Below are 26,945 nucleotides of genomic sequence, written 5' to 3' on the forward strand. Positions count from 1 at the left end.
AACGGTGGCTGTACCACTACTAATTTAAATTTTCACGCAAGTCCGAGGTTTCGTTCTATTCTTGTCATTTTGCGATAGCCTATATGGAATTGACGATGAGAAAGTAATCAAACAGCAAATTGTTTACAACGTGTGCATGTTTTCTGCTGTTGTTGCCAGTTATATTGGAAATGTGAATGCATTCTGTCGCTTCGGATGTCAAGACATGAAAGCGAATGTTCGCATAAAAACATAATGAATGTGTTTGAGAGGATATATAAAACAGTTACAATCTGACTATTGGCCTGTTATATCCTGTTTGTTGCATAACAACGGTCCAAGTTCAAATACCAACGACAGTTTTGCTTGAAAAGGATTAAATATGCCCAAACGGCTGCAGAAGAATATTTCAATTCCATGTGATTAAATCGATAAAAATCAATAAATGCAAAAGTAACCATATATAATCATTGTTGGTAACCCGTTGTATATAAGTGGAATAAAACCCTCCGGGCTGTCCCGGTTATTAGAAAATAATGTAGGCTACTTCGGTGGTAGTATGGGGTTACAGAAGAAATCATAGGACAGATGGACTGACGACAACGTCGCTTTTTCATACGTCAGTGGGCTAATTTGCCTAATCTTCGCGGGACTTTAGACCGCGGTGGAAACGCAGACAACAATGGGCTGAAGGAACCTTTTAGTTCCTTGAAAAGTATTTCCTGGGACTAAAAGTTCCGGGTACTTTTGGTGGAAACGCGGCTTAAGCAACTTGTGTGCAGTGTCAGCGTGGGTAGAAACAACGGGGTGCTTGCCTAAAATCTACTTCCTGGTAAGATACCTGCAGTTACAGAAAAATACATAGGCTGGGTTTCTCGTAAAAAAGAAAAAAAAGCATTTCATCGTACTGTTATCTCTGCAAGATCATTTGAGACTCCGGTTACAAGCAGAGATTGTCCAATCACAAAGGCAGAGATTAACCAATCACAGGCAGAGGAGGAGAGATTCACATTACCCCAGCAGCTGGCCAGTGAAGAGCGGAGGGAGAGCTCTCACATCCAAACTCCTCCTGCTCCGGAAGGATCTTCGCAGAAAAGTGCGACAGAAACATTCGCAGTGCAAGAGTGCCTTATTGCCGGAAAGCAGGAACAGGTGAGAGAAGCACAGAGCGCTGTTGCTGTTCAGAAATGCATAGGAGGCCGAGGGACATAAAGAAACAGGATATTATGGCGCAGATTTGGTTTCAGGCTGGCAGTTGGTCTCTGCTTGTTTCTGAGGTCATTGTTGATGATTAATTGCGATGATCTTTCATTTTTGCACAAATATTTGTGTTACGCCACTGACCCCAAGACGAAAAACTCTGAATCCTGTTTTGGACTTTGGAGTTTCTTTGTCTCATTCAGAAGAGAAAACATTGTTGGATCTTTACTACAAGGAAGTGAACGTAGCACTTCCTTGCAGTAAAATATGCGAATGCTCGCATGCAACCACAACAAAAACCTGCTGGCCTAGTTTTTTCTGTTCTCAAACACGGATTCTGGATTGTTCATGAAGTTCAAACGTGAGACACACTGGAATAAAAACCCTAAAATGAGAACTTATCGAAACATACAATTTAAAAAGTAGAACATCAAAAAGATTTTCCTATTTACAAACACACACACACACACACACTTCTTGTTTACAACCAACAGCTTTGTGCAACTAGGAACACACCCAAGCCCTTCACCGTATCTTCATGTACACTAACAGAAAGAACTGTTCCTGATGTTGTAATGGATTTTAAACCCTCTCCTTCCTTTAGACGGTGTGACAGGATCCAGCCAGGATGGCTTTTTCTGTGACAAAGAGTGAGGGTACCACAATCTTCACTATGACCTCTGACACAGAAAGCTCATGCCCCTTACTGTGCCAGATCCTGGGGAACTTGTGCTGCAGTCCCACATGTCTGGTGTCTGGAAGAATCCGGAAGGTCATGGTTGGCACCGTGTCGTCATTAGCAGTGAGTGTTATGCCCCCCTCCCCCCTCCACGCACACACAGGTGCCCACACACACATGCACGCACGTACACGCACACACACGTACACGCACACACACAGAATGTACATTAAATTAATTTTTTAAGGGCCGAGAGTCTGTGGCTGTTGCGGTTATTTCTGTGGGGAACCCTGAAAAGTGCCAAACTCTCGGTGCTGTATAGGTATGGGGCATGCCCCCGCCAGGGCGTAACTTGGCTGGATGGCATACCCACCTTCCCAATATTGCCGTTCCTTAATAATGCACATTGAGCTTCTCTGTGAAAATAAGTGAATACATATTCTGAGCAGTTTAAATCACTGTTAGCATTTAATATACCACACAGATCAAGATATCTGGGACTATTTATGGAAAGGTAGCTTATTCATTCCCTGTGTAAAGTTTACTTTTAGCATTTTCTTTGATGAAGTGGTTTGCATGTCCAACCAAATGCTTTCCCAGAGTTTCATTTCACAGTTATTCCTTTGGTGCCTTTGTAAGGGAGAGCTTTGGTCTGTATATAGTCATAACTAAAAGTAATATACAAAGAGCTTATTTTTACAACATATCAAAGTGAAAAATATTATATACACAGGCAGCATTATCATGGGAAATGAACTGTTTTTGCATGGGATGATGGGGGGTGGGGGTATTAGGATTATTCCAAGGGCCCTGCCCATCAGGGGCCCTCAAAATTTGTGTTCTAATTGTGGAGGCCAGGGGTAGTGGGGCCCAATGTGAAATCCTTTCATGGGGCCTCAAAATCCTTGGAGGTGCCCCTGTTTGCAGATGTCCCGTTTATACAGTTTGCAGGGCTCACATAGTTACTATGGCATTTCGGGGGGGGGGGGAGGGAGCCTGAAGCCTTTGGCACAGAGGCCCAGCCTCTCCTCCACTGTGTGTAATCTCTCCTCTGTCCCACGTGTGCGTGTGAGCGTGACTGTGTGTGTGTGTGCACGCGCGGAATCTCTCCACTGTTGCACGTACGCGCGTGTGTGTGTCCGTCCGTGCTTGTACTTGTACTTGTGTGTGTGCTTGTGCATGTGCGTGCTTGTGTGTGTGTGATATCTCTCCTCACGCACGTGTGAGTGGAATGAACCAACGTATTTCCTCATCCTGTTGTCCTCTCACAGACGGTGCAGATCATGGTGGGACTCTTAACCATCGGTTTTGGAGCAATCCTCTTGAGCCTGTACAACGGCCCCTATTTCATGTACTACATCAACGCCCCCTACTGGCTGGGAGCCACTGTGAGTCTGCCTTTTTCATTTAACACGGATCCATTTGAACGTGTTGGTCTACAGCACTGGTCCTTAGTCCTGGTCTTGAGTGTAGCACAGTGGGTGAGGAACTGGGCTTGTAACCGAAAGGTCACAGGTTCGATTCCCGGGTAGGACACTGCCGTTGTACCCTTGAGCAAGGTGCTTAACCGAAAGTGCTTCAGTATATATCCAGCTGTATAAATGGATACAATATAAGAATGCTATGTAAAAGTTGTGTAAGTCGCTCTGGATAAGAGCGTCTGCTAAATGACTGTAATGTAAATGAGCTAGCTTTTGTTGCTAATGAGTAATTAGCACGTGTGTAGCACGGCAACTGATCGATTAAAGCTGTTGATTACATAGCTAACTCAAGTCAGCTGGTTTTTTTGGTCCGAATCGTTTCCTGATCTTAGCCGAGAACAAAAACATGCAGACTCTGTCGCTGTCCAGGTGCAGGATTGAGGACCACTGGTCTACAGTAAGCAGAACTAGCATCCCAGCTAACGCAAAACATTCACACAATGTCACTGCCATGTAGTCGTAATGCTACAACGTTGATTAAACATTCCAGTAACACTGAGAACATTTTGTGTTAGCTGGGATACTATATGTTCTTAGTCGTAAGAAGCTCAAAGTAAATGGGGATTCTGGCTGTTGGTACACCAGTCTGATCATAGAAAGATGACACTTTATTTTCTTGTAAATAGCTGAATTAAAACCTAAGAATTAAAAACAAATCTAAAGCCACCAACTACCCCAAGTTCAGTCTTGCTGAATATTTTATAAAGTGTGCCTATTAAATTGGTAGCAGTAGACTAAGTTAATGATTTCCACCTATGGTTAAATTACCAGTGAATTTAAGCAACAATAATTTCTTCTGTTTTGACAGTTCATTATGTCTGGGATATTTACCATTTTTGGCGAAAGGTTTCCGAGCCCTTGCTTGGTAAGTAGTCCAGCTCTTTTGTGCTTGGAATGGGCTGTCTCTCTCCACACACAGCTTTAATGACATCTGCTCTCATCGTCTTGTAGCTGTTATATCTAGCCTAGATATATGTTTCAGAATTTTCTAATTTCATTTTGAAAAAGAGGCTTCTAGAAGCGTTTACTTGTTTGGATGTACAGTACTAGGTGCACAGTATGAGCACACAGCCTTTGAAAGAAGAACTTCCCTGTGTGTGGCTAATGTTAGCTAACGACTGGGTTCCAATGCACAATGGGTGGGAGAATGGAAGTTGTCCTTGGACCTGTAGAGGGAAGACAGCTGTTCTCTGATTGGGTTCAACAGGTGTTCCTGACCGGGGTTGTTAATATGGCAAGTGCAATCTTTGCTGTGGTCGCGATCGTGTTCTACGCGGTGGACGAAGGGGTGGTGTTTGGCAGGATGTGCTATGAACGTGGCGATTACAACGACTACCGCAACTACGGATATTACGGTACCGTGAACTTGACAGACTTGGCACGGAAAGCGAATAACCCAAACCTGAAGTTGTGCCGGATGTACGAGCGTACCGTACTGGTAGGTTTTCACATCACCGCCCTGCATCAAATGCGCTATTCTCTGGTTTGAAGCAGTAGGCTAATTTTGATAAGCGGCGAAGGAGAATGTTCACCATTCACCAAGCGTAATAGCGGACGCAAACCACATGCTCTCCGTCAGTGGCACTTGATTGATTGTTCCCCCTCTCTCAGCCCGTAGCGATGGGCGTGAAGGTGTTGCTGCTGGTCACTGCTGTTCTCCAGCTCTGTGTCAGCATCAGCGTGGCGGTTTTGGCGATCAAGGCACTGAAGAAGAAGGACGAGGAGAAGGTAAGATGTCCAAAAACACAGCACTGCCATACTGTGTCAGTCGGTGTTTGAAAGTGAAAATAGAGCACAGTTATCTATTTCTTTATTTTTTAAAAGGCCAGTCCTTGTGGATTGCAAGCTGAGGGCTGTCTTAGTCTGTGTGTCAGACCTGGGTAAAAATACTTTGAACTTTGAAGCACTTTCCATCAAATTTTCAAGAAATGTACGGGACCACATATAGTAAAGTGTCGGGACAGTAAGTAAAATGTGTGTATGTTCTGGATCAAGTAGTTCTGGCAGTTAACGCCCTCGTTTGGCGTCCGGCACGCTGAATACCGATCAAAAGTGCATCAACAATCAAAATAAATTTATTTGATTTAGTTTGGTTTTTATTTAAATATATTCATTATCAATTAAATCGCCGAATTAGTTGATAGGCAGAGAAATCTGTTGGATCAACTTTAATAAAGTGTACAACTCACAACCAGATTCAAATTAAGGAATTTATTAAATTGCAAAAATAATATTCAGATTACCTTAACGAATAATGAATGGAGAGGGTACAGTCAGGCAAGAAATGAATGAAGTAAAAAGCCAAACCACTGCTTGATCACAGAACAGAATGCAAAAGCTAAAAGACAGCCTAGTATTCTAAAAAGTCTCCTAACATATTGGGAGGTTGATCCAAGAGGTTGGTCTGCCTATCAACAAATTAGGCAATTTAACTGATAATACTTTTAATAATGACCAAATTAAATCAAATAAACATATATATTATATGTTGGATAAGTGACAAGTTTTAACTGTTGATGCACTTGTGTAAGTATTCAGAGGGCCGAACATTAAGTGAGGGTGTTAGCTGTTCAAATGGCTGGATTCAGAAGATGAAAACATTTTACTCAATCCTCACTGTCCTGACAAAGGCATTACATTATTTCAATTAAAGTACCTGACCCAAGTTGTGTGTGTGTGTGTGTGTGTGGACAGGTATTACTATCTTTGTGAGAACCAAATGTCCCTACAAGAATAGAAAGATGAGGAAAAGTATGCAAGGTGGGCACCTTTTGCTGGTCCCCACAAGTTCAAGAGGCTGACTTAGGGTTAGGACTTAGGGTTAGGGTTACAATTAGGTTAAGGTTAGGCATGTAGTGGTTAGGGTTAGGGTTAGAGGTTACGAATGAATGAATGTAGTCAATGGGCAGTCCTCACAAGTATAGCAATAAATTATTGTGTGGACGTGTGTGTGTGTGTGTGTGTGTTGAATGTTTAATTGACGTGCTGGTCTGGTCTTGTGCTATATCTCAAAACAGGTCCCTGAGGTTCAGCAGCCACTCATGGAGGAGGTGACAGCCAATCACGTTGCTTAGAGGAAGCCCCGCCTTAACTACTGACACCAATCAGTGATCACTTTTGCCTGTGTATCTAGATACTGCAAAGCCTCTATCGCTGCTTCTGTGACAAATTCATTAAAGTGCCCCGTGGAGTATCAAAACGATTTTACTCAAAACTACAACAGAATTGACATGCATTTCTTCTTCGGATGTTAGGCCTATGATTAGAAAAGATTTTGGATGCACACTGAAATAATCTTCAATTTGACTTTCTCTGCAGAAGTGAATCTATGCCAAAGGAGCCACGAGCATTTGATATATAGCACTTGGTATTTCTCTGTTTTTATACATTTATACCTTTTTTGGAAGATAGCTCATGAAAAAGGCATAGCACCAAGCCATTTGTCTCTGGCTTTAACGATACAAGGACGTTTGCGTAAAGAAGTCTAATAAAACATTTTCTGGAGATTGTTTTGGCATTTAAGTCTCTGCAGTAATATGTATGTAGTTATACAACTCGCATCTTTTCAATACATGAATTGATCAGTTGTCAGAGCAGAGCTGTAGAAAGCCTGGGGGAAAACAACAAAATGGGGCGGGTCTACATATCTATACATTTTTAACTAAAAAACCTGCCTGTCTGCCTGAAATTATGGGCACTTATATGGATGCATTCATTTCCGATATGTTATACAAATGTCTTTTTTCTGGGTTCGTGAACAAATTAAATCTCTTTTGCCAAATGGGAAAATTAGTGTGTCCTGCAAGTCTCTTACTAATTAGACAATGTCGTTTTTCAACCAATAATAATCCCTTTTTTCTACTGATGAATGCCTACATTTCTGAATGTTGTATGTATAATTAAATAAATCCGCTTCTACGTGATGCATTCTGCAGGACTTACGTGATATAGTTTTTCTTTTCTGAAGCAGCTGTCGCAGTAGGTGTACATAAATCTTTTTTTTTTTTGCTAGACCGCAACAGCGGGGCCAGCCCTACAAACGCGAATGTCTGTGACTGAGTGATGAAGTTACACCATTGGTCGGTTGAGTTATGACTTCACACCATTGGTTGGCCGGTCCAGCCATATACTATGTTTTAACCTGGTCTTGTTTTGTATTTATCAGATTATTAAAAAGGACATTTGATTTCCCACCCTAATTTAAGGCCCACCACTTTCAACTCCCGCTGAAAAACTCTGCTACGCATTTTGAAATTATTGATCCTTAAGTGGTAACACAATGCAGTTATCCTGGATCTGATATAATAAAGTCAGGCGTCCTTATTAACAGAAATACAGTTAAAGTTAAATACTGGAAAGTCACATACAAAGACACTACATATGCAGTCTTAGGGAAACTACTCAGAAATCACAGATGTACAAACTACCACATTACTTCACATACTGAAAGTAGCTGAGTTACAACAAAGCTAGCCTAAAGATAAATGTAGCTTGTGAAACTACAATTACTCGAAAAATGTAATTAAAAATACATTTACAGTGGTGCAGTGGGTAGCACCGTCGCCTCACAGCAAGACGGTTGTGGGTTCGATTCTCAGCTTGACTCTCTGTGTGGAGAGTCATGTAAATGCATGTTCTCACCGTGTCCCCATGGGTTTCCTTCGGGTACTCCAGTTTCCTCCCACAGTCCAAAGACATGCAGGTAGGCTGATTGGAGACACTAAAATTACCTATAGGTATGAGTGTGTGAGTGAATGGTGTGTATGCCCTGCAATAGATCGACGGCCTGTCCAGGGTGTATTCCTGCTTCTCACCCAATGCACGCTGGGATAGGCTCCAGCACCTCCCACGACCATGCCCAGGATAAGCGGGTATAGATAATGGACAGATGATCATTATCATGTTCCCCAGAGCCGATGTACGTGTGAGCACTGACTTCTTTTTGCACACTAGGAGAACCACTATACAGCTCCATGGGGGGAACCAACAATGTGTGGCATTTAGCAGTTGACCACAGGCAGCTATAGTGGAACAAACTGCTTCCTACCAATCAGGATTAGAGGGAAAAGAGAGAGAAGAGGTAGTAGTATTTAGTCAAAAGAATGAGAAAAAAAAAATTTAGGGCCAAGAGTAGTTGATAGTTCCCATAGTTAACTACACTTAAAAATGACAAAAAAGTAATGACAAAAAAGTAAAACTACAAAATTGAATTAAACTACTAGTTAAATTAATGTAGTTGAACTATCCTCTAACACTCACCATTAGATTACCATCATGTCTTGTTTCACACCAGCTGTACTGGGTAAATGAATTGCAAGTTTCAGACTTTCAGGTGCAAAGCTAACTAGTAAATACACTGACAGCCACCGTGTGATTCCCACACCTCATTAAACATTCAGAACAAAACAAAAATATCTAGTGCAAGGCAAACACACAACCCCCATGGGAACTGTGCATTCGCAAACTGTATTAAGCTCACTTGAGATGTCAGGCGAAGACTTTATGGAAAGTTATCTAAAGAAGGGTTTACTTTTCTGGACTGAGGTGTAAGATTCTCAGCAAGCTTTCATTCCAGGAGTTGGTGTTGAAATTTCCTGAAAGCAGAGATTCAGCAATAAACTTTTCTATTCAGATGGCAATAATAAAAAAAGAAGGTAAGTCACGGTCAACAACAGCAACAAAAGGAGCCACCATTTTGTTCTTAAGCAACAGAAATATTATATTGGTCTGCAATTTAATGTCTTATAAATGTATAACAACAACTGCTTAAGGAAGGTGGTTCTGTGAGAGTGCAGTGAAGTACAGTGCATGCAGCTCCATGTTGGTACCAGCTCTGAATTTGAAATGAAATATTGTTCTTTTCAAAAAGCATAGCAATGGATTCACGTGCAGTCAAGCCCTTTGGAACACACACACACACACAGTCAGAGATTTATGAAACAGCTAAGGATAACATTTTTGACATGCCACACTAGCCTTGTAGTATTAATAACAAAAAAGATAGTGATCTATCTTTTGGCACTACTTCCACATCTAGCTATGTCCATTTGAGTAATAGCCTTTTATTTTTTTTTGGAGTATTTGAAGATCTTACAACTGGCCATCAAAAGAGGACATACCCTCCCCCTGGACCCCTCACCCTGCCCTGCCCCCTGTTCCTTTAGGCAGAATGCACACAAACATAGAGCTTCTTGTGCTCCTCCCAAAAGAGGAGCTCATCGGCGAAGTTCCAGGAGAAGGCCAGGTCCTTGGCGGCCGTGGAGATCACGTGGATGGAAGCGACGGGCACCTGCTCGAACAGCATCTCTGCCACCGCCGGCGGCGACGGCGTCTGCTTCTTCTGCTCCACCAGCAGCCGGCGGATCAGGGGCTTGTCCAGGGGCTCGGGGGAGGCGCTGTAGGACACCGCCACAGTCAGCTTCCCCTCTGGCTCCGTCTCCTGGAAGCGGCTCTTCCCCACCGGGCACTGGAAGTCCTTCTTGCTGCCTAGCAGGCTTGAGGGGGGCCTGTACACCCGCACGGACCAGCGCACCCAGTCGTACTTGCGCCCCAAGGCCTCCAAGACCGAGTCGGCCAGCTCTTGGTTGGTCTGCTCCCCTCGATCCCTCACCAGGCGCCGGGTGTCTATTTGGGCCTGCTCCGGGAAACTGGTGATGCAGTCCTGGATGACGACGTCCATCTTCGTCTGGACCACGTTCATCCTCTCCCCCCAGTCCTTCAGGATGTCCTCCTCCTCACCGGTCCCCTTCAGAGCCGCCTGGCCCACCAGGGCGATGAGCCCCAGGCAGAAGAGGTTCTTCAGACGGGCGCAGAATTCCTCCACGGCCCGGCGACTCTTTTCGTGGTAGTTGAGGGTGATCTCCAGCACCGACTCCCCAGAGAAGTTGTCCCCTGTCACAGCGCCGTACAGGGTGTGCAGGTTCTTGTCACCCCCGGTCTTTGCAAAGTGCTCCAGAAAGATCTTCTTCTTGACCTCCCGGAACTTGGGCTTGGCGTTTAGGACGTCCATGAACTTGCGGAACTGATTGCTCAGGTTCTCCTCCACCGAGAAGTAGGCGGCGTCCGCCCCGCTCTTCCTGATCTCCTGGTCGACGCGGCGGATCTCCTCGGAGACGACCTCCAGCCGCTCTCGCACCTTCTGGAACTGCGCCTTCATGAACTCTGCCTCCTTGCTCTCCACGTTGTTCAGGGCCAGCTGCACCACAGGGGCCACAATGGAGAAGATTGGGAAGAGGTCCCCAGCAATGCTGGCCAACACCTCTGCTCCTTTCTCAAACACCTCCATCACAGTCTCCACCACGTCCTTCTTGTCTGCAATCATCCTCTGCAGCTGGACAGCCATCTTAGGTGCTCTCTCTGGAGTAGATCAGGGGAGAAAAAACCATGTCAAGCTCTCTCGTGTGAGGAAACGGCACAGACATTAGGTTTATTGTTTGTGGCCTGCATTCCAATGGAATTTATTTTCTCAACCGAGTGTTTGTTCAACTCCAAAATTTTCAGTATAGTTTAAACATTATTTCGTTTTTGGCCAGGAAACCAGAAAACTTGGATTTTTGATGAATTACAGAGCTTGCTGCAGGGTGTGATATTGATTTGGACTCTGGTCAGTGAGTGGAGCGCAATTCTCGAAACACCTAAGTCTTGAAGACTAAAAATCCAGCAGTGATAAAAACATGAACTCCCAAAAGCAATTTTAGATTTTTATAGTATTTTTCACAGAAGCACAATTTAGCTATTTGCTAACATAAAAAGCTTAAATATTGTGGCATGTACAAAATAAGAGCATAAATAAATGAACGGGATTAGATCGGGATCGCTTATTCTAATTCGACCAAAACATTTTACTTGATGATTGAAGATCAACAAATTTGATTGAAGATGCTTGATACTAAATATTATTTTGTTTCCTGATGAATTTAACATTGGTCAAGGATTGTTCCATGAGAAGATCGGCAAATCCATGTGGAAATCGAACAAGCTGCCCATATATTTTTGACTGCCGTTCTCAAAACCTATTTCCTGTTGTATGCACTGTGGCAACACTGAAGACAGGAAGTCTGCCAAATTGTCTAAATGCAAGTAAAGCTGCCCAGCATTTAGAAAGGTAAGTTTTGGTTCATAAAACTACAGTTCCCACAATGCAACACTACACAAGCAGCCACCTGAGCAGCATTTCTGCTTATCAGAATCATTTCTTGGTACTTACAAAATGGAAGAAACCAGCTTGTGGGAAGTTGAGTATTTGTGGAAAGGAGGAAAACAGGCTCCCAAGTCGGAATACTGTTGAAGTGTGGGTTTAAGAGCGAACTTCTAAAAGATTTTTTGCTTAATTTTATTAGCATACACTATCTTAATCAAGAAGCAGCAGAGCTGTGATATACCTTGCATTGCCTACTGTCCTCAATTGTATTAGCATTACAATAAAACGAAGACTGCTAAAACCGTCTCTGGTATATCTAATGTGCCCTGTGTACCTGTAATGATTGGTGGAGAAATAAACAAATTTACATTAGGGGTGACAAACACCAGGCCAGTTGTTCCTGGAGCGTCAATGAGGACGGGTGAGGAAAGTTATAAGATGTCTACAGATAGGCCTACGCTGTAATAAACTAGACCAACCAAACCCAACTACGGCAGAACCCTGAATACACAGAATTCCGCCGCTTAGTAGCAATGAGCAATAAGCACCGAGTGTCCTCACTTATCACAGCCGCATTTTCAACTAAAATGGACGTTGTCTTCACACTTGATGTCCCAGACAAGATGTTTTGCTGAAGACAACCAACTGTCTTACTGCTTTTTCCAGGACGAATGAATGTGGCCGTTCTTTTTGTAACAACAGTGAACAAATATTTAATTCGTATTAGTTCGGATCTATATGCTAATATACCTCAATAAGGCGACTATGTGGGGATCATACGAACGAAAAGTCACACATTTCCTGACAGAAACTGACAAGTTGGTTAACTATGAACAGTACCGCCATTTTCTATTTTACATTGTTTCGTAGGCTGTCGTGTATTTTACTGTATCGAAAACATCCCTAAACATTCACCAATGCGCTTGAAAGAGCAGAGGGAAGTCGCAAACTGTAGTTCAGATTGACGAAACCAGCGGAACAAAAAGACTACCGAATCTTAAAATATGCGACGAATAGGAACGAAACAAACTTACTGTGTGGAATTCTGTAGTAATGCAAATCTGCAGGTTTATCCCCTGGTTTCGAGTTTAGCTTTTTGTCTTGTGGACAGGCTACAGGGCTGGAAAAATTGAGACACACCCTATCTAAAGAGAAAAGACGACAAAGTTAACTTCGAAGCCCTGCCCTCGCGCTGTTATCCTGATTTTGCTGAGCAGTGCAATAGCATAAGCTCTCCAGTTCATTGCTGTGGTCCTGCCTGCCCTGTACTTGATCCGTATGATACGTCTGTATATTAAATATATTGGCATATGTGTGTGCGCGCACGTGTGCGTGTGTTATTGCCATGACAGTTTGTTGAAAAATTTCAAGCAACAGAAGTTAATATCCAGTGCAACATTTTTATGCACGTTGCTAAAAGAACTAAGCAGGTACTAAATACTAAATTATAACATTTATATTGATGGCCAGAGAAATAAAAGAAGGTTAAGTTTATTTAGCAACAGTATTCATCTAGATGCAAGTGCAGAAAACAAGAGTGTCTGATAAATACAGAATACTTTTTTGAACAAAGTATAAAAGAGAAATGATTAGTACAGAGCTTATTTGTTCACCGTTGTGAAGGACTCTGCATGCATTTTTTTCCACCACAGACTGATATTAATAAAAATGTATACTAATATTAATTTAAAATTATAGTTGTCCCTCCACAGCCAAGATACAGTGGCAATGTTTTGTGCTGAAATTAGTTTTAAACTCTATTTTGTACTTCTATACAAAAAATATTTCTGGTAAACTTCTGCCATTTCTGCTTATGGAGAATAACTAGAACAAAATACAAAATGATGTGTTGTTAACTGCTTTGACAAGCAGTAAGAACCTAATCACAAAATATATCTGTGTTGCACAATATCCTTCATAGATCGTGACTGTTTGTACTAGCAATAAACAAGCAATAAACATTTATATGACTAAAAAATAAAAAAATAATTTATGACAGGACAGCTATCAGCACAGTAGACACCCCGCTCCCAGTCCAGATTACTTGGAGTGGATGCACAAGTAGGCTCTCCGGTGCTTCCTGTGGTAGTAGCAGCCCTCCGGAAAGGTGTTGGTCTCGGCCACCTCTCTGTAGTGGCTGATGGCGTGCACGGCGCAATCCGATAGGCCGTCGCCGAGCGACACAACCACGCCTCCCACCTTCCCCTTCAGCTTCCGCCGGCTCTTGTCGACGGGGCCGAGGCGCCACGCTGAAGGACACCTGCACCAGGACGTCGCTGGCGGTCAGGAGGACGTCGAAGAAGCCGCCGCGCCCGGCGGTGTGGCCGCGGTACTCCCTCCCGGCCAGCCAGTCCCACAGGAACACGCCCCTGTGCATGACGGCGCAGACGGACCAGGAGACCCAGTCGTACTCCCGGGAAAGGAGGTCCAGCAGGGTCCGGACCAGCCGGGCGTCTGAGCCCCCCGGCTCCCCGATGAGCTTCTGCTCCACGTCCTCCTTGGCCTGGCCTGCTCCTCTACCTCCTCCAGCCCCTCCTGCCACTTCTGCACCAGCTGCCCCCCCGCCGCCGGGGACCCCTCCCCCCTCCGCGCCCGCCAGGAAGAGCCTCTTCAGCCGGGCGCAGAACTCCTCCACCGCCCCCGCCGGCCCCTCTGCTCCACCGCCACCACCGTGTCCAGGAGGGGCTACCTGCCCGCGGCGGACCCCCCCACTGCGCTGTACAGGGCCTCCAGGCTCAGGTCAGCCCCTGTGCTCTCGAAAAGGAGCAGGAGCCTCTCCCTCCTTCTCACCCTGAACGCAGGCTTGGCCTCAGGGAAGTCCCAGAACATCTCATACTGGCTGATCACCTGTGGGTTGTTTAATATGAATTTGCTGGCATGAAATTAATGTGTACTATGGGTTGCTAGCCTCTTTTTGAGAATGGTTTATATCTCTGTGCCACCTGCAAAGTAGCCTATATTTTATTTCTTATGTTAGTGTGTGTGTGTGTGTGTATTTTCAATATACTAAAAGAACAAGCAGACAGTTCACCCTCTATTTGTATATTATTTTTGAAATTTATTTTTTCTTTATTCAGACTGGTAGAAAGCAGAGAAACTAACACAGCTCAGAAGGTGCCATGGCAGGGGATCGAACCTCAGACTGGCGTATGGCTTGAGAGGCAGTTGCCTTACAACCCTGCACCACGCATCTCTGTATGCTGTATGCAGCTGTAGCACTGTATGCAGCTGTAGCACAATGGTTAGGAACTGGGCTGGTAGCTCAAAGATTACGTGTTTGATTCCTCTGAAGTGGGGTAAAGTATAGAACTTGAATTACGTCACTAAATATCTACCCAATATTCTAGCTTTATTGGCAGTAAAAAATAAAAAAAAATACTACATACACGTAGTATCTAGTCTGTGTAAATCACTCAGTCATTGCCCATCTTCCATCATGGTCTGAAGACTCTCCTCTTCAGACTGTACCTGGACTAACTATCACCACTCTGCTACACATGGACCTCCTTTGCCACTTTCATGTTACATGTACCTTCATCCAGCACTAATTGTACTTTGTATCATTTTCTTGACGTTGTAGCTTGTCATGCCTCTTAGTTTGACTTGGCATAGATTTATGTCAGAGAGTAATGCCCACTGTGTAAACTGGACTTAATGTGTTCATGGCTATGAGTACAAAATGAATACTGTACCTTATCGGACCTGTGTTTTGTAGTTGTTCCATTGACCTTTGGTATGCACTTCCTCGACGTTGCTTTGGATAAAAGCGTCTGCCAAATAAATGTAATGTAATCTAATGTAATCAATAATTGTCCGTCAAACGCTTCAGGTTAAACAAGGATAAAAGTGAATCACCTGCACCTCACGGTCAAAGTTCTGCTTGTTCATGGAGGACCTCTGCGTCTCCCGGGTGACGGCGGCCATTTCCTCCCCAAGGCCGGCCAGCGCGTGGTCCAGGCTGCGGAGCTGGCCCTGCAGGCCCCTGCAGGCCTCCTCGCTCTCCGGGTTGTGGAGGATCTTGGCGGAGGCCTCCAGGAGGGGGGTGGAGCTTCCCCACGGTGCCAGCCAGCGCCTCGCACCCGTGTCCCAGGAGCTCTGCCCCTTTCTCCAACTTGCTCTTGTTGTTCAGCACCCATTCTTCTACACTGTTCATTTTTCCACCCCCACCCCGGGTCCCCACCCCCCAAGTTGCCTGCTCCATACAGACGGGGGCTGGAGCTGAGCCAGTGAACGTTCTGAGAACACTTCTCCAATGCTTTGCACACCAGAAAAAAGCACAGAGCAAAAATAGGCAAACTAAGTGGGTAGGTTTTTTTTGTTTGTTTCACAAGTGTCCACTTTTTCCTTTTCTTTTTGTACAATTTTATTTTGTTATATCATTTTTAATGAGATACAAAGCATAGACAACATTCATAACAGATACACACACTTTTGTTCCCCTTTTCTTGTGGTCAGCAAATAAGCGATGGTGCATGAGTGGTGCATTTTAGGGCCTGCATATTCTGACCACAGCATTGGGAGCATATTTTCTCTCATCTCTAACTGTTGATGGATAACTTTTATGGGTTTTTTTTTGACTGTGACCCATTTGCCCTGAGCTAATTCCAAAATGCTGATTGGTACTGAGGATAATGTTCACAAATCTTTCTTTGTGGAGCTTTGGCCACCCTGAGAAGCATGCTGCTCTGCTTTACAATTCAGTCTAATGTGGGCCATCCTCCTATATAAAGCTTGTGAAAGGGCCATATTATTATTATTATTATTATTATTATAGTAGCACCAGGCCTGTTTACCCTTGAACTAACTATGCTACTTAAGTGTAAAAAACCAATAGATATTTATGTAGATACCCATAGATATTTATGTATTTTAAATGCACACACAGACATTGAACTAGTTGCTATGATGCATGTTATGCAGAATCCATTCTTTCCAATTATTTTGTCGCTACCTGGTGGCAAAGACGGAGCACTGCGTCAACAGAACTCAATTTCACATGTATACATGTACGTGCTGTGTTATGAATATACACAGATTTGTAAATTAGACAAAAACTTTCTTACAAAGGGTGTGCAAATGCAGCAAATTAATCCATGCATAATCAGGAATGTCTTGCTCTCATCAACAAACATCTTTATGATCTTGTGTATTAACTAAGTGAAAAACTTTCACAGTTTCAGGTATTTGTGGTGCTCTATGAGGGAGGCAGTGATGGGTATTTGGGGTGGGGGTGGGGTGACGGGCGAACTAATTTAAGAGAAAGGGTTCCTTATGGCATAGGCCAATTTTTGTCTGTTCTTGTTTTATGAAAATGAGTCATTTCTAATTCTTTACAGTATCTGGCTAACGTTAAGTGCAGGTATGACACTGCCAGTTGGCCCATATGTTGAAACTGGCTTTCTCATTACAAATGACCATACAGACAGCCAATTTCTTCTGTAAGGGCCAACTGCCAGGGCTATACCGATTACTGGTGACGGGCAGAAATTAAAGTTGGGAAAATACTATAAAAATGTTTAAAAAAAAATACAAATAAAAAAGGCTGAGGTTGTGAGCGATCTTGGGGCCGGTGCTGTCCTTCTACAGTCAGACTCTTGTGGTGTTGAGAATCCTGTCTGCTTCTCTGAGAAGTTCAGTCAACACAGCACGGATCCTCCACTGTGGAGAAGGAAGCCCTGGCCTTGGCTTGCAGAACATTGAGGTTTACTTCTGTTCTGCCTCCAAAATGGTACTCACTGACAAACACCCCCTTGTCTCTCTCCAGCGCATAAAAAACTCCAGTCGGCAGGTGATACTGTATGGTAGAGTATCCTTTTGGAGGCATTTGAAATGCCACATCCCAAGCAGGGACAACGTCGTCGCAGACGGCCAGTCACGTACTTACGCGTCAGACATCAAATTACGATCGGTTCATCACCTCCAACGGTGCCATGGTGATCTGCGTATTTTAACAATGTACCCGTTATTTACATGGTCAACATTTCCCACGTCTGTTCGGAGTAGGCTATTGGTGCCACCAAACAGCCAATGTTTGCAAGTCGGGGTGTTACACACCTCTTCACTGTTACGTGCCTTTTTACTGGTACTCTGTACTGACTGGCTTTTTGTGTGAGCGTGAAGTGGCCGATGACCAATACCTCTGGCATGGGAACCCAGGAACTGTAAGAATGTGCACTGTGCTACCTGGGGCATCTTTTGTTTTTGACCCACACCACACTGACATTCTGGTTTCATGACCTCAACTGCACTTAATTTGGGACACTTTTAGTAGACAGTTAAATTAGAGAAGGCTAGACTTTGCTTTGCCATTACTGGCCTTTTCTTTTCTGGGCAAAATGTCCAGTGTTAATTCAACTCATAATAGATAACATTTTGTCACACTCTGGAATGTCATGACTTCTTCACGCCAGGTATACCTCTGCACCTGTACTGATAACTACTTTTTAACTAGGCTACTCTAGCTCCCCTGCAACACCACATTTCTAAATTAAAGTTATCTGGCCCTATAGATCCTCTACCAACATACAAACAATTAGTAGGTCTGTCATGTACAATAGCCCATTAAAACCACTTCCATTTAAAAATATGATGTACACTTTCATTTATTCATGGTAAAGGAAAAATAATTGAATCCATGCCTAGGTCTTTCTTTCAGAGTGTAGGCTATGTGCGTTTGAATGCATTTATGTTTATACATGTCTGTCACAACCTACGTTCATATATGTATTACTATTATCGCCTAATAAGCACAGTTTATCATAACAAACAGTACAAATATAAATGATATCTGATTAAAACACGTTTTCAACGTACAAAAATTCCACGTTACTGACACATGCAAAACACTGTCTGTTAGTCATGAACTCAAACTGCCAAACTAGCAAGCTGTGCGGTATCAGCATATTTACAGAGGTTTTCTAACTTGTGCAGGCTAGTGGATTAGCTGAAGAGAAAGAGCGGGGGTGTTTTCCTGTGATGGCGGCACCGTAGCTACGCATTCCTTTTCGTTGTTGCGGCACGCGGTTCCTGTGCAAAGTTCATTTGCGAATGTTAAATAAACATTTTATCTTTTAGTTAGTCAGCAGTAGCCCTATACAGAGGCGCCAATATACTGGCATGTGGAATTTAAGTGATTGTAGTTTTGTTCATTCCGGTCAATTTTCAAATGGGAATAAGCTGAAACCAGATTTTAAAAAGCCCCCCTTTTTTTTTTTTTTTTTTTTTTAAAGATGTAGACCAATGAATGTAAATTATAGTTTTCTCATGGAAATAATGTGAAAATGCATTTTTGGATTAATGAACTTGAATGAGGAATATGGCTGAAGTGACTGTATGGGAATAGAAAAGGAATGAAAAGGAAAATAAAATATGTGCCAGAGTCGACTACACGCAGTAACTGTGTCCGCTTCTCTATCATCCTTCAGTGTTAAAGGAGCATGGTTTGTAACAGGCACAGGTTCCCCTAGGCCTGAGGCCAGTAACACTTTCTTTATTTTCAGATCAGTAATGACACTGTTATCTTGCCACTCAAAATTTACAATGACATGAAGCAAAATGAAGACTGAGGCAAAAGTGAAAATATTCTGTTAACAAATACATGTACATAGTAACTGAATATTCCAAAACAATACTACCATTATTCCACAGAATTATCAGTCACAGCATGCAGACAATACATTTGACAGCATTTAAAATACAAATTGTGGATGAAATACATAATTTCATAAGGAGTATCCTTTATGGATTTAAACATCTTCATAGGTATTCCATTAGCAAGCCAAGTGTTTATCAAAGATATACAATATACTAATTACTTGTTTTACAATTTTAAGCATTCCAACAATATATATATATATATTTTAATTGTCTATTTTAAATACAAACTTTTGATTGTACAGAAGCATAATGTAATTAATGATCAGGAATGTTAGTCAGGCATCAGAAGCCTAATGCTAATTAACACAAGGTTCCTTCATGAGTGGAGATTGCAAAAATATTTTCACGCTTCTGATGAGTTCAAAGTGCTCCAATTAGACTATCGCTTCCTGTTTATGTTGTAGAGTATAACTCCCAGTATACTCAGACATCTTTATATTTTCTACCGAAAAATGCAAACCATGCTTTATATCGGGTCTTATTGGCTTAATATTGCACTTCCGTTCATATGTTCTCATAGACAGGATGTTCTGCTCCTACAGAGGTTCCATTCTCAGAAAATGAAGTAGTTTATAATTAAATTGTAAAATTTGTGGTTGAGTGCCCACAGAGGGCCAAAATAAGTATTGATTTTGGTGTCTTTGCATTGGTGTGTTCCTGTTCAGCCTTTGTGTTGTCGTGTCTAGGAACCGACAGAATTCAACATCCAATCACCAATCTGTAGAAAACAATTTTACGAGGGAAAAGACACCACAGCAGCAAGCTCTTCAGAAAAGCTAGACTTTATTTGCACAAGTGCACAAAGCCGGATCAATTCTGCCGAATTGAACCTCGATTGTCAGTTTTACATTCATTTTATACACAAATGTACCCCACAACTCCCCTTAACACATTTCTAAAAATACCAGCCATCTGTTCTTCTTGGCACCACAATGATTTTGATTTCCTGCTCTTGGGTCTACCTGACCTTCTTGGCACCTCAATGATTTTCTGTTCTTAGGTGATAACGTTATTGTGGAATGTTACCCCAACTTTCCCTTAAAAAAGTATTAGTCTTTATTCTGTAATTTTCCATTATGCATACAAGTCACAGCCTCCTGTAATTTTTCATTAAGCATACAAGTTACATAGGGGTCACTGTAAAATATTAATCTTCTAGCACATTTATTAGCAGTTGATCAAAAAATATAAGTGTATGGTTAGTATTTGATTAATGTTTTCTGCTGAGTGAGTAAGTGTGGTTTTTTTTAAGCCTTCTGCGTTCTCTTGCTTTTTTTCTACAGTGGATACTGTGGTTTCTTGCGTTTCCATAAGCTTAGCTGCAACTACTGATATAGGTTTATTGGATTACATATTGATTATATGAGTGTATAGTTATACATGTGATATATTTTTATCATGAAGCATCGAGAGTTTGGAGGAACCAGTTTGATCAACATTGATGGGAATTCCCTAACTTTAACATGTGACGTCATCTCAATCATGGGGAGTCTCAAAATTTTCCTACAGTGTCCCCACTGTATTCTGTTAACAAATAATTTTTTCCATGGCTGGAATAGGCAAATTGGCCTCTCCGTGCTTTGTCCATAATCTTTGACTGAGTCTGGATCATATGGGCCTCAGAAGTTGTCGTCATTCGCTTCGGGTTTGTTAGTATGTTTGAGACTTCCGGATCAAAAAAATAGTGCGAATGGCATTTTCCTAATTCCTTCAAAATGATGTATGATATTTGGATGTTTGTGTATGAGAAATTATGCTTTTCACCCATTTTTTCATAATAATAAAAAAAAATTTTTGTTGTAATTTAAAAAAACTAGCTAACAGCTAATTGGTTAGCGACCCGTTGCACATCATAAACAGGGCTAGCTATATTTCCAGCTATAATTCACGCTTTATTGTTGTTACTGTTGCTGTTCTTGTGAGTTTCCTTGTTATTCAAGTACTTTCTTTAAAATTTATTTGCTGGCTAATGGTTGCTTTTTGACGAAAATAACATTCGCAGCAGTCTTAGCATTCTGTTAGCAAAATAATTATTTTGGTTGGAGAGTAGCCATCGGAATTAAGTGGATCCAGTTTCATTTAAGAGAGAAATGCATTCGGATAAAACATTTTAAGATTTATATTGATGTTTAAAAAGTTCAATCACGGACTGTGACAGGGATGTTTATGTGAAACTCCCATTCATTTTCCCCATAGAGAAATTCTCATTGATCCGGAAATCCATATATGGGTAAAGGTTTTTGCTCTATATTGCGTCAATGAGGCTCAATGAACTGTGCTGCATTGCACTATGGGGTGGACCAATGGGACCCACTAACATCAAATCAAATAAAGAGCGTTCCACAAAAGTAGAAGATCACAGGGCAAGGAGTCATCTTGCACAAACCAAAGACACAAACAAAAATCAAAACCGAATGAAAAATAATGCTGCTTTTTTTTTGAAGTTCATTTTCTTCTTTTTTGACCATTTTGCCCTCATGCTTACATGATCAGGAAATTATAGGTCTGATTATTTTCTTCATCTTCTATTTCACCATACTTGGTTTATGTTGTGAAAACACTGCAGTGGCTATTCCTTGAACAGACAGCAGCAACCGTGGCCATTCTATGGACAGATAGAACCCATCAGTAGCTGTACAATGGAGAGTAATTCTATTTTTTGGTCTGTCCATCTCTCATTTCTCGTTTCGTATTATATCTCTGAGTCAGGGGTGTTGCAGGAAATTCTGGGCCCTGTGAAAAGACGCTATTCTGGCCCCAACTCCACAACAAAGTCTGTTTAATACGAGTTTTTCAGGGCCTCTCCCTAGACTTTGGGCCCTGTAAAGCCCTTATTACCTGCAGTCGCAGTGCCCGCGTTCTGACTGGCCAAAGGTGTTAATTCTTTAAGTATCCGGTTATACTCAGGTGTATTTTTGCTGAGGTGCTGATCTTCTTTCACCCACGTCTTCAGTCTACCCTCTGCGTTTTGGTCGATGATGCCCATCTTCTGATACTTGCTGATTAACTTCATGTAACCGCATTTGTAGTAGCAATTTGTCCCTTTTTCTGTAAGACTTCCTAAATTTCCCTGGACTGAAGGAATCTTTATACCTAGAGTAAAAACATTAAAACATTTCACAACAAAAGCAATACTGAACACTATCTATGTTGGCCTCAGACTAGTTTGCAATAGTAGGTTTTGCAAAAAATTCTAAATGGTAAAAAATTTTGGCATATGCATATTAAATTGGGAATATGAATTTTGTATGGCAAGAGTCACAGAATCTGGGGGAAAAAGAATTTTGATACTAGACCACACGATTCAGGACTTCAGGAGGGCCAAATAATAATAATAATAATAATAATAATAATAATAATAATAATAATAATAATAATAATACACTGAACAAAAACAATAGGGTTCCTGCAAAGATAGTTGCAAGCAGCAATGTTGGGTGCCAAGCATGAAGGATGAGTCGTAGCGCATTGAGTGCAATTTGTATCTTTCAAAGATTTCATCAAGAAATAAATAAATAAAATAATTGTACCACAGGCATGTTTCTGCAGTGCACTGCAGGGAGACAAGTAGACTGCAAGAGTGCAAGGTCTAGTCCTTTGTTCCTCCCAGCCAGGCGCATGCACACATGAGGTCCTAATGATGCTAGAGCCCCAGCCCATTTACTGCTCCGGAGCAAAATTCTCTATTTTTTCTTTTTTTTTTAATGCCCACCACCCCCTACCCCCCTCAGCTTTGGGGGACAACTACATTATTATAATTTTTTATTTTTGTTTTTTTTTATTGTTATTTTTTGTTGTCCCGTGCAGCGGCAGCAGAGCCAGGCGTTAACCACAACCCCCCGGCCTTCAAATAAACCATATAACATAGAACACAAAGACAAGAAAAAAAGTACAAGATAACAGAAAAGTTTCATTTGAGCAAAACAGAAACCAGACATCAGGAAGTCATGGCATGCAAATGATATGCAAACAATATAAACATGACTCTTTTATTTGACATTATGTTAATTTGTCTACTGTATAAGTGAATTTCCCTGTTTCTAGCTTTTCCCCAAACAGTTCACTGCTGCGAAAGTAAACGAGCAAATGGCGGCACAGGAGGTCTCAGGAGTGCATTTGTTTAATTCTTGCTCATTTTCTGACCAATGATTTGTTGTTAAGACCATTAAAAGCTTAATATTTTGCCATTTTGGGCTTGGCCTTTTTCTTGCCCAAGAGTGTTTGTGTGTGTATATATATATATATATATATATACAGTGGCCTGCTTGTAGCTACCCTGTGTGAATGTGGGGGTGGGGGGGTGTGGGTAGAGGGGTACAGTTTTTATGGCCTGCTTGCAACTACCCTGTATGAATGTGGGGGTGGGGGGGTGTGGGTAGAGGGGTACAGTTTTTATGGCCTGCTTGCAACTACCCTGTATGAATGTGGGGGTGGGGGTAGAGGGGTAGGTTTTTTATGGCCTGCTTGCAGCTACCCTGTGTGAATGTGGGGGTGGGGGTAGAGGGGTAGGTTTTTTATGGCCTGCTTGCAGCTACCCTGTGTGAATGTGGGGGTGGGGGGGGTGGGGGTAGAGGGGTAGGTTTTTTATGGCCTGCTTGCAGCTACCCTGTGTGAATGCGGGGGAGGGGGGAGGGAAGCCGTATGAGTGACTGTCTATTCGATCTGAATTCTATTAGAAATGTCATTGTTGCTTGGTCAAAATTTACTGTAGCAACTTATAATTTGTCATGGACTGCAAACATCATCCATATCAACTTTGCGGTGTATTGGATTAAAGAATACGTCTGCACTAATGATTTCAACATTGCAAATGTGAGGTGGTGCTGTAGTCCGTGCACAAAATATGATACACATGATCTACATGGGTCCCTTTTCTCAATTTGTAATATTTAGAAAATTTGAACAGTGGCTGGATTTAAAGAAGGTGTGGTCAAATATCTTTGCCACCATTTTTGGATATTCATATTTGATTATCTTTAAGAATCGTGGCCTAAGTGGGATGTACTTCTCAGGACTGTTGGAAGGAAAATCAGTTATAGCACCCCAAAGTAGTCAGATTTCCCTAAACTTGGTGTGTGTTTTTGGGACAGAAAACTACTATGAAAAATTGTCATGCCCTGGATTAGACAACAGCACTGTCAATTAAATAAACAAGTCCTCTTTCTAATATCAAGTGGTTGCCACTGAGAAATTGATCATATTGGGGTGAGTTTTGAATGCGATAGAGATAATATAATAACAAGTAACAGTAGCAGACCTGTAAGTAAATTTTTCAAATATTGCATTATTTCATTTTTAAAAAATTATTTAGTGCACCAAGATTGCAGTGTGTGGCTATTCAAAATTTTGTACAAATTTGTTATCAAATACAATTTCAGAGTCTATATACTTTAGGATAGCAGTAATATGCAGTAGCACTAGTACTGCCTTGGTTAGACACATACCTAGACAGAACTGCAGCTAAAACAGAGAAAACAGCTCGCCCACATTCCTCCAGACCCCACAAGCTGCTACTGGTGCCTTTGCACCGTTGGTGCTTGGCCCCTAATAAATATAGACAAGCTTTCAGCTAGCCCACTAACACTGAAATTTGTATAAACAAACATATCAAGTCTGTACCTGCTTCTGTTCTGAGCATCTGGGAAGATATGGGGTTGGCCATGATCATGGTCTGTTTCAGCAGGGTCTCAGCATCCCTATGCAGTAGCGTATCAGCCAGCAGTGCCCTGGAGAGAGAAAAGGAGGAAACAGAGGCTGTTAAAGCTGTTTCTAACAGGAGGCGGTGAGTGTCTGTTCGCTGTCTGGTCATTATGACTGAAAGCCAAGAGCAATTACAATGTACCACCCTTCAAGGTGTTCCACCTATCACGATCCAAATCAGTATTTTTAAACATATCCTTTGGAGGTAAATACATACTTTTTAAGAGGATAACGGTAAAATAAATGTTTTTGTCACTTAAGGCGATCAAATTTTCATCCTCAGAGCAGTAACGGGGAACAGCAGTATCCTTCACTCTAGTCCAGGTCTCCATTATCAGTAGTCAAAAAACATGCAAATATTTAGCTTGCTAAATCATTCTCATTTACTTACAATGCCACCCAGCTAACGTTCTAGAAAAGGAATGGATTATTAAATAATGCAAGATAATTTAATAAACATGCTTGGTCCTAATGATAAGAATTAAAAAGTTATAGACCCACAGTGCTCGAAAACTCTTCAAATAACCTCAGATGGTATAGCAAATAAATAACTAACTATTACTTGCTGTGTTGCAGGTTTCCAAAACGTTAGCTGGGAGTCAGTGTAAGTCGATGAGGATGACACAGTAAGCTAATAATTGGCATGTTTGGTGGGCACCAATAATGGAGGATGAAGCTAGTTAGCAGAGGGAGGATGTTACTGACCCATACAGCCCTAACAGAGACATTATGGCATATATAGCCCTTATGGCTGGTATATCACTTTAAATATCAATGCAGTGTTATTTTGTGTCTCACCTGCATTCTACTACACTGTATGATGCACCTGTATTCTGTTACACTGTATGACTCACCTGCATTCTGTTATACTGTATGACTAACCTGTATTCTATTACACTGTATGACTCACCTGCATTCTATTATACTGTATGACTCACCTGCATTCTATTATACTGTATGACTCACCTGCATTTATCTGCGCAACTGCTTCTTCCAGTTGTCAAGGCAATACGATGATCTTGGTAAAGAACCTGCATGGCCAGGTGGAGATTTTTGTCCTCTATTTTCACCAGATCATAAAGCTTTGAATTCTGAAGTTTCTTTAGATCAACATTTTTTCGAGCTTTAGCAAGTGTGTCAGTTGGAATGAAATGATCCTTCTCCACGGTTTTCCTTTCACATTCAGTTGTATTCTTTAGACTATTCAATGCAGAGAAAAAAAGAGTTAATTTTCCAGTTAACATCCTAAACCCATTAATTCATACTCTATTGTGGAACTGCATTCCTTTGAAGTCAATTTTGAAGTATTAAATTAAACTGCTGGTTAATATTTTACATGCAATTTCCATATAATTTCAATACCGAACAAATGAATCAAGTAGCACAAGGAATAGAACTTGCATACCATAACACCTCCCAAATATTATAATTTCTTTCGTATTATAAAGTGAAGTTACAATTCCTTACTGACCCTTTATATGGCAGACAAAGACAAAATCAATCAGGTGCAGGTATTCTTCACAGTATTCTACAGACATGATTAAGACCTTGAGAGGAATAAATGACAGACTCTCAGACTCTTCATCCTAGCAATCTGCAACATGGCCATCCTTTTGCATCCAACTATTGATTTGCACCTTGCGGTATAGCCTATTTCTATTTTTTGCCATTTAAATTCATTTTAAAAGGCTTATCTTGCTTCCACAATTTAAACCTGGATGAATGTAGCTTTGTCCATGCCTAAGTATAAAAATGTCCACATGATGACACCAAACTGTATAAAAACTGAGAATCTGCACATTAACCATATGTGACTTGTTTGATTACTAATCTAAACTTGTGGAGTACTGAGCCAAATCAAGAAAAAAAATGTCTGTCACAAACATTATGGAGCTATGGAGTGTAAATAAAAACAGTAAGGTTTACAGTACAATCAAAACAATTAAAAAATGATTATTAAATAAAGAATTTCTAACAGGCCTTAGAAAATTGTTTTAATCACCACTGATTGTGTAAAGCTAGCCCACATTTTGATATTGGCTAGATTTATATTTACATGCTGACTATTTTTTAAATATATTCCTGATGTTTGTTTTAAGTCCCTCATACT

At 41.6% G+C, this 26,945-nt stretch overlaps 3 protein-coding genes and 1 pseudogene across 7 annotated transcripts in view; 1 reads left to right on the plus strand and 3 right to left on the minus strand.

Moving 5' to 3' along the window:
- Positions 1-802: 802 nt before the first annotated feature.
- LOC118233121 lies at positions 803-7,276 on the plus strand. 2 transcript variants are annotated; one of them, XM_035428490.1, is made up of 7 exons: positions 803-1,131; positions 1,784-1,981; positions 3,130-3,246; positions 4,148-4,204; positions 4,547-4,777; positions 4,951-5,067; positions 6,354-7,276. In XM_035428490.1, the coding sequence occupies exons 2-7, from the start codon at positions 1,808-1,810 to the stop codon at positions 6,411-6,413; spliced, it is 756 nt and encodes a 251-aa protein (XP_035284381.1). In that variant the 5' UTR covers positions 803-1,131; positions 1,784-1,807; the 3' UTR covers positions 6,414-7,276. The 2 variants fall into 2 exon arrangements, with proteins under 2 accessions (XP_035284381.1, XP_035284382.1); XM_035428491.1 differs by having other exon boundaries at positions 826-1,131; positions 6,357-7,276.
- Positions 7,277-9,032: 1,756 nt separating this feature from the next.
- On the minus strand, positions 9,033-12,761 carry LOC118234678 (protein rapunzel-like). 2 transcript variants are annotated; one of them, XM_035431386.1, is made up of 2 exons: positions 12,514-12,761; positions 9,033-10,695 (listed from the first exon to the last, which is right to left on the minus strand). In XM_035431386.1, the coding sequence occupies exon 2, from the start codon at positions 10,679-10,681 to the stop codon at positions 9,500-9,502; it is 1,182 nt and encodes a 393-aa protein (XP_035287277.1). In that variant the 5' UTR covers positions 10,682-10,695; positions 12,514-12,761; the 3' UTR covers positions 9,033-9,499. The 2 variants fall into 2 exon arrangements, with proteins under 2 accessions (XP_035287277.1, XP_035287279.1); XM_035431388.1 differs by lacking the exon at positions 12,514-12,761 and adding an exon at positions 11,546-12,479.
- Positions 12,762-12,954: 193 nt separating this feature from the next.
- LOC118234679 lies at positions 12,955-15,742 on the minus strand (annotated as a pseudogene).
- Positions 15,743-20,797: 5,055 nt separating this feature from the next.
- LOC118234145 overlaps positions 20,798-26,945 on the minus strand; it is a 28,476-nt gene continuing 22,328 nt past the window's right edge. For all 3 annotated transcript variants that reach the window (XM_035430521.1, XM_035430523.1, XM_035430520.1), the window contains 3 exons: positions 25,802-26,035; positions 24,755-24,861; positions 20,798-22,228 (listed from right to left, as the gene is read on the minus strand). In XM_035430521.1, the coding sequence (XP_035286412.1) occupies positions 21,942-22,228; positions 24,755-24,861; positions 25,802-26,035 (628 nt within the window). In that variant the 3' untranslated portion in view covers positions 20,798-21,941. The remainder of the gene's footprint in view (positions 22,229-24,754; positions 24,862-25,801; positions 26,036-26,945) is intronic.

Source organism: Anguilla anguilla, chromosome 8, assembly GCF_013347855.1.
Source record: "Anguilla anguilla isolate fAngAng1 chromosome 8, fAngAng1.pri, whole genome shotgun sequence".
In the NCBI taxonomy this organism is placed as follows: domain Eukaryota; kingdom Metazoa; phylum Chordata; class Actinopteri; order Anguilliformes; family Anguillidae; genus Anguilla; species Anguilla anguilla.